Source organism: Charadrius vociferus, unplaced genomic scaffold (genome assembly GCF_000708025.1).
Source record: "Charadrius vociferus isolate BGI_N301 unplaced genomic scaffold, ASM70802v2 scaffold39, whole genome shotgun sequence".
Lineage (NCBI taxonomy): Eukaryota > Metazoa > Chordata > Aves > Charadriiformes > Charadriidae > Charadrius > Charadrius vociferus.
In genome coordinates, this window is record NW_009650188.1 from 4,670,937 (window position 1) to 4,678,379 (window position 7,443).

At 60.2% G+C, this 7,443-nt stretch overlaps 1 protein-coding gene across 1 annotated transcript in view; it reads right to left on the minus strand.

Moving 5' to 3' along the window:
- Positions 1-7,443, minus strand: part of QSOX1 (quiescin Q6 sulfhydryl oxidase 1) — a 10,640-nt gene that overhangs the window by 287 nt on the left and 2,910 nt on the right. The window contains exons 2-12 of the mRNA XM_009892930.1: positions 6,947-7,047; positions 5,619-5,667; positions 5,338-5,440; positions 4,671-4,761; positions 4,290-4,435; positions 3,713-3,847; positions 3,390-3,519; positions 1,458-1,580; positions 1,198-1,342; positions 841-1,020; positions 3-433 (exon numbers count right to left, since the gene is read on the minus strand). Coding sequence (XP_009891232.1) covers positions 3-433; positions 841-1,020; positions 1,198-1,342; positions 1,458-1,580; positions 3,390-3,519; positions 3,713-3,847; positions 4,290-4,435; positions 4,671-4,761; positions 5,338-5,440; positions 5,619-5,667; positions 6,947-7,047 — 1,634 coding nt within the window. The remainder of the gene's footprint in view (positions 1-2; positions 434-840; positions 1,021-1,197; positions 1,343-1,457; positions 1,581-3,389; positions 3,520-3,712; positions 3,848-4,289; positions 4,436-4,670; positions 4,762-5,337; positions 5,441-5,618; positions 5,668-6,946; positions 7,048-7,443) is intronic.

Here is a 7,443-nt window from a genome sequence, read left to right on the forward strand (position 1 = left end):
GCCGCTCGCAGCGCCTGGCTCTTGAAGTGCTGCTCGCTGAAGGAGTCCAGGTCCACGATGTCCTCACCCACCTCCCGCAGCTTGGGGTTCAGCCGCACAATGCTGGGGCGCCGTGGCTCGGGGGGGCCCGTGCGCCCTGGAGCTCTGGTCTCGCCCTCTGTCTCCTTTTCCTCCTCTTCCTCTTCCTTCTCCCTCTCCTCCCGCAGGCCCTCAGCGCCCAGCCTGGTGCCCACCCCCTCCCCGGCCATGGGGATGGGGTCAGCCTCAGCATAGTCCAGGTAGATGTTGGCAGGGGAGAAATGCACCTTGAGGAAGGTGAACACGGCCGGCTCGTCCCAGGCATGAACCCCCCGCTCCTCCTTGTGGCACTGGGGACACATGTCCGGCGGAGGCCACTGCAGCTTGGGGAAGTTGGGGTCCTCCGTGTCACCTCCTGCAAGGACCAGAGCCAGCAATGGGGTTAGAGGGGACAAGTGATGCAGCCTTCCTCCTATACCAGTATAAACAGCCTGGAGCATCCAGCAGCTGGGGATGGTTATGGGGATGGGGACATTTGGAGGAGCCGTCTCGGGAGGAGGGGTCCTCCGAGGGCAGGGGGCAGCTTTGGGAAGCTCCCTGCAGGGAGCATGTAAAACCCAACTGCATCTCCGGGGCGGTCTGATGCTGCGAGACCAGCTGCTGTCCCCTGTGATGGGGGACAATGACAACGGGATGTCTCCACTGCTGTACCCTAATGCAGCCATTTGCCAGCTCCATGTTGGAGGAAGGATGCTCCTCCACCTTGCCTCCCCTTTTTCCTTGGGAAGCTGCCCCGGCTCCCCTCCCTGTGCCCCCTCTTACCTGCCAGGCGAGCGTTGACCTTGTTGTGGTGGGACCAGAGCCAGAGGACGGCTTCCTCCCGGCTTGCCACCCGGTCCATGGACTCGGCCGCCATGGCCTCAAAGTGCTGGGCACATTCCCGGCAGCCGAAGAAGTGGCGGATGTAGCAGCGCATGGCGTTCAGCACCTCCAGTGGCAGCTCTGAGGGGAGCCAAAGGATAGGGGGGGGGGGGGGGGGAGGGGGAGGCCCGACCCCAAAAAAAAAGACCCGCCTCAGGGGCGAGACAAGCCTTTGTCCACATGCAGCATCCCCGTCCATGCCACAGCCTGTCCAGACGCCCCCTCCCCAGGACCCGAACCCCCCATGGACGCTGGTACCTTTGTCGGGGCCGCTCTGGGCAGCCTGGACGGTCAGCAGGTGGAAGACGGTCCAGAGCCCACAGGGATAGCCGCGGAAGTGGGGTTCGCTGCCCTGGCAGCCCACCCAGGTCACGTTGGTGGGGAGCACAGCGGGGTGGGAGCCCTGGAGGACAGACGGACACAGCGTGATGGAGCTGGCAGATAACGCAGGGTGGGGGGAAAGGGGCAGGGGTGAGGAGAGGAGAGCAGGGACTTAGGGTCCCTGCCGGGTGCCTTACATCTCTGTTATTCTTCATGGCCTCCTTCAAGGTGCTGCGGGGCAGCTCGGGCTCCGTCCAGTTCTTCAGCCAGCCGTCCAGGGACTGCAGGTAGGTCTGCACGCAGGGCCGCCCGGGGAAGTACTGCAGAAGGGGGAGAGGGGTGAGGAAACCCAGAGCTCACCCTGGGAGCAGCCAGGCAGCTCACCGGCACCCCCAGCTTACTGGGACGGGCACTAGCCAGCACCAGCATCCTCTACAACAGCACGTGCCAGAGGGCAGTGAGGTCCCAGAAAGGTTTCAGTGCCCAGCCCTGAGGAGATGGGGACCGTGGCATGTCCCCCCAGCCATGGTGGAAAGGCCCCCGTGCATGTGTTGAGGGTCCGAACCTCGGCCCCATCTGAGGGAGGCAAAAAGCCACTCTGACCATAAGTCAGCACAAAGCCGATTAGCAGCAGCACTTTAAAACCACAGGCGCTCCGGGGAGACAGGGCAGCCCGCCAGCGCGTGCTACTGACAGCAGACGGACAGACAGACACAGGGGACCGACCCAGGGGGAGGATGAGACCAGCAGCACACAGGAAAAGTGACAGGGAAGCAAAAGGAAAGAGCGTTTTTGTTTTGTTTTGTTTTTTTTTAAGTCTGAGCTGTGCCACCCAGGCCCATGGGGAATCACACAAAATCCCAAATTCACAGGGGAATTCATCTGCGACCTGACGTTTCTGCCGCAAAACACAGTTCCCCCCTTGCTCCTTTGGCGGGAGGCTTTGCCGCGTGATTCCCTGCTTTCCAGGCACCACTTCTTTCCCCGTTAGGATTTTTCCTCCCTCCTTGCCTTACGTACCTCTTGGGAAGGCAACAGTTAAGGCTGGGACCCACTGGCTGAGCTTCTCCACCCCGAGCCCTGCCGGGCTGGCAGCAATCCTGGGGACGCTGCTCCGTCCCGTGGATGAGCGCGGCAATGGCAGCATCGGCTCAGCATCCTCGGGGAAGCCCCGGCACCCACCACCCACCGCCCCGCTTCGCCTCCCTGACAGATCTGGTGCTACGGTTCATCCTCGGCCAGTGAGAAGAAGGTTTGCAGGACTAATTTAAAGCTGCAAATTTAAGTTCGATAATAAAACCACTGCTGCTCCCCACCGTTCCGGCAAGCTTGTACCCTTGGCCAGGGAGCTGGTGCGATGGGGGATTTATTTTCCTTACCCTGTGGTTCTCATTAAAGGGAGAAATAGCAAGGGAGATAGCTAGGGGCAAGCAGAGGAGGAAGCAAAGAGAGCAAAGAAGGTGGGCATGGCTGGGTGAAGGTCGGCCAAGGAGCCCAGCCTGGGACAGGGATGGGGACAGGGCTCCTGCAACCCCAAAGGTGGAAAACTCAGCCAAACGCAGCGCTTCATCACACCAGGAAATTAAACCGCCCTGTTTCTGCTGGCTCAAAGCTCTTACACACTTCAATTTCAATTCCAACAAAGAAGGAAAAAAGGAGACCTTAAATTAGGTTCTTCCAGAGCCTGACTCAGAGTGGGAATCCCTTTTCTGGACTATCAAAGGAGCCTGCAGAGATCAGCTCCCCGAGCCGAGCATCCAAGTGAGGCGATCAGAGCTACAAACCCCTCTGATCATCTCTGCCACCCCAGCAGGTGACAGCATCTCTTCTGAAAAGACCGACTCCCTCGACACCTCCTGAAGTGCCGATCCTGCTCTGCCCACCGATAACAGCACCCCACATCTTATCTGAAACTCCCCAGCACCTGCTCTCAGCTCCCATTGGGACTCTGAGCTGAGTCTGGAGATCCACAGTGGCCATGGGACACAAGGCTCACATCCAAGACCGCCACGCTTCGCTACTTGCGAGCGCTGGGACGTGGTGGCCCACACCCTGCATTTGCATTTCTCCTTATAAATAGCTACATGGAGGCACGGGCAGTTCCTCTCCTGACACCAAAAGCTCCTCACCTTCACGAGTGTGGCCACATAGCACTTGAAGGCGGCCAGCTGGGCTCCTGACAACGCGGCGGCACGGGCAGCCTCCACCCGCAGAGAGTAGTGCAGTGCAGACTCCAGGTCAGCCATGTACACCTTGGAACTGGGGAGGGCAGCGCAACACGATGGTCCATCAGCCCATTAATCCACACCCAGAGGGACCCCGCCACATTTCGGGCTTCTTCCCAGGGGAAAGGCACAGTCCCAGCCCATTGCCCACCCATGGCCACGGCACCTCCTCCCTGCACCAACCCCAGCCTCCCACAGCCACGAAATGATGGAGGGGAAGGTCTGACCGGTCGGCACGCTTTGGCTGGGACACGTTGGTCTCGTTGGCAGCACCAACGGTTGTGTTCAGCTTGTAGGAGCCGCGGGTGACGCCTGAGAGCGTGCGCAGGTAGTAGGTGTAGAAGGAGCGTGCCTCCACGTGCCTGCAAGGAAGGAGAAGCTGTGAGCAAGACCCTCTTCCCTCCCAAACAGCCCCTGGCCTGCAGAGGGAAGCAAAGGAGATGAAAGGTTTAGCCAGACCAGCAACTTGGACCTGGGGAATGAGTGTGGGGTGGTCCATACTCTCCACCTGCCCCAGCAGTGGGTATCCTGGCACGCAACTTGGAGCACAGCTGAGCCCCGGGCAGCCGCACCGTGCCACCTCCAGGCTAGAGGTGGTGGCGGGATGGCTCCGTCACAAGCCATTTTCCTTTCCACCAGCTCCAGGCAGTGCCCACCAGCAGCCCCCCACCCCCCGCCAGACCCAGCCACTGTCTCCTTCCTAATGATCTTTCCTACAATTAGACAGAAGAGCAGAGAGATGGGGCACAAGCCTGGCACCCCACCAGGGTCTCACAGACCTCCCCCTCCGTGTCCCGCACTCACACGGGCAAGCGGAAGAAGGAGCCGTTACGGAGGAGCAGGTAGCCAGAGGGGAAGGTGGTGACACCGAACTTCTCCACGAGCTCCTCCTCGCTGCTCAGCACCCTCCTCACCGCCACGTTCTCGTACTGCAGCATGTCCAGCGCCACCTGCAAGGCCAGCAGTCCCAGGGTCAGGTCGAGGAGCAGCAGGACCCCCAGCCCCACCAGGGGTGCAGCAGGACAATTTAGCACCCTGTATAACACTTCATGCCGGCAAAGCGGTGTGCAGGCCAACCAGGGAGGCTGCCGAGAGGTGACTTTCCTGCCAAAGGCACCCAGGAGTTATCTGGCACCAAGGACACAGGCTTCAAGAGAAATGGGGGATAAATGCAGCTGTACCCACCTCTCTGCCCACAAAGGAGTCGCTCTTCTCGAAGATCAGTGCCAAGTACTGGTCCTTGTTCCTCTGGAAGAAGCTGCGAACCTCTTCCGTGCTGCAAGAAAGAAGAGGATGATGGCAGCAGGTGCCTTGGCATCAGCTGGATGCTCTGCCCTCCTGCCCAAAAGGAGCTTGGCCTTCATCCCCGGGGATTCGGCTGGGGATGCCGGTGCAGGTTCAGCCCCACTGAGCGGTCAGTTCTTCCCCGCTAAAATTTCCAGCCCAATTTTCTGCTCTAGTTCACAGGCTTTGAGAAAACTCAGCAGGGTCAGCCAAGGAGGCAGAAAACAAAGCGGGGGCAGGACAGGGCAAGAGGGAGCTGCACGTTTACCCGCGTGGAAAAAACAGTAATGAAATTGAACTAGGGCTGTTGGGTTTTTTTGGCTAGGACACAGAGGCACTGGAGACCTGAAGCGTGACCCCAGCCTGACCATAGCTTTAGGAAAGCCAAACACTCCCCCCAGGACAATCACATAAATGGCTTTAGCCCAAACTGGTCATCTGTGTCTCCCTGGGACGTGGGTGATGCAGCACCTACTCCGTGCTCATTTTTGGGTCATCATTTTCCCAGAAACTGGCTCTTGGCCGGACAAGGGCTGCTGGAGCTGCCCCCCCATCACACTGCCCCTACCTCGTCGGCTCCAGTGGAGGACAGGCGGGTGGCCAGGCGTCCTGGCTTTGCTCCAGGTTGGTGATGATGGCATGGCGCAGGTCTTCGACGGTGGCGCTGGGATCTGCAGGGGGACAGGATGCCAAGAGGTCAGCCTTGGGGAAGCCAGTCCCATGGGCTGAGCCGAGGGGAGCTGCTCAGAGCTTGCCCCCCAGGCTCTCCAAGGTCTCAACACATGGGGAGTGCCAGCAGCAGGGCCCTTTGCACCTGGGTTAAAAAGCCCTCGTGGCTCCAATACTCACTGGTAATCCTTATCCCATCCTCTGCCTTCTTGCTAAAAGCTCGGAAGAACTGAAAGGGAACAAAAAACCACATGTGGGGAAGCTGGAATGGGAGCTTTGGGAGGGGGACAGGGAGGCAGCACAGCCCAGCAGGCACAGGCTCCTCCCAGACTGGCTCTGCCTCAGTTTCCCCACAGCATTACAGCATGTCGACCGACACCAGACACCGCAGAGGGAGCTCCCAGCCCCGTCCCCATCTCATGGGGTGTCCTTAGAGGGGATGCAGGCTCGGGGCTGGAGCCACGTCCAGCTGAGGTGGGGCAGGCATTGCCAGGGGACCCAGGGAGGCAGCCGGGACCTTCCCGGTCCTGCAAACCGCTGTCTCCCTGCTGCAGAGCTCTCACAAAGTGGGAGAAGGGGGTTTATCCCCACTGCACCTGCTCCTAGCCTCACACAGCGGCGCCGGTGGCACGGTGAAACCGGATTGCGTCAGATAAGTGTTTGCTTTGCAGGCTGGGCTGGGAGCACGAGCTGTTTGCAAAAGGTGTTTGGCGGGGGCAGGAGATGCGGAGCCAGTGACTTCTTGCCACCGCCACATCAGCACACTTCCCCGCCCCAGGAGATGTTTCAATCCATGTCCCACGAGCGGTGGGCGCTCAGGCAATGGGTGCTCAGGTGAGACCCCAGGGCAGGGCCAACCTGCCTGGCAAACCCCCAAATCTGATCCCACCTTGGGCTGAGCCTGTAAGCCAAGGCTAAGGTCACCTCTGATCAAACCCTTATTTCCCCCTGTTCTGTCTCAGGACGACCCTGGCTTTTGCCGCCTGCACCTGGAGTGCTTCAGCTTTATTGCTTGTGTTGGAGCGAGGCTCTGTTTGCGGTGGGAAACTCTGTGACCCGGCGTATTGACACAGCTAAGGGGCCGGGCACGGGCCCAGGAGGAGGGACGGCACCTTGCCAGCCACTGCAGGAGTTGCCCAGTTGAGCCCCTTCCAGCCTTCCACAGCATCCCTGAGCCCTCCTCCAAAACCTGCGCCTGCAACCACTCTCTGCTCTCCAGCAGCCTTTCCCAGGCGCTTCCAATTCAGGTTGTGGACTCTCCCTCATCTCAGGAAGGATCCGTTCACCACAAAGCAGCAGTTTGGTTCCCCTTCCTTGTTGCTACATCACCCAGCAGTTGCACCGGCTGCAGCCTGGCCGCAGTTATGTTTTGGGGAAGGGTGAAGCAGCTCCAGCCCACAAAGCCCCAAAGGGAATATTTTCGTTCAATAGAGCTGTTGATCTGATTGAGCAAGAGAGGGACAGGCCAAAAGGCAAAGCACAGTGAAACCAGGCAAGTGCCCACTTACCTTCAGCGTGGGGAAGCCGGTTATCCCAAAATTGGTGCACACTTGCTGGTTGGCCTCGTCGGCACAGTCGATGGCCGCCAGCATCACCGCAGGCCTCCACTCTGCGGGGACAGAGGATGCAGTTAGCACAGCTTAGTCCCTCTGCGGCCCCCAAAACCGCTCTGCTCTCTACAACCACTGCGGAGATGGCAGGGATCTGCCGCTGCACCATCAGCACAGCTCCTCCCAGCCCCGAAATCACGGCTCGCCCCTCACAGGAGACCAACTGATGCTTTCCCAGCCCCAAATACCCGAAGCTGCGGTCCGCGCTGGTGTTTGGCGCCCTACTTTTCGGGCGGCAAGAGCACGGTGAAAGCTGTGTGAGGCGGGACCAGGCTTTGCACGCCCTGCCCTCGCCGGCGCCCGAGCGCAGGCAGCTCTGCCCGCGGCTGCCGGCCCTTCTGGTTCTGCCTGCCCAGCCTCTGTCCCGGCGGGGAGAGGCTGGCCGGGGGAAGGGG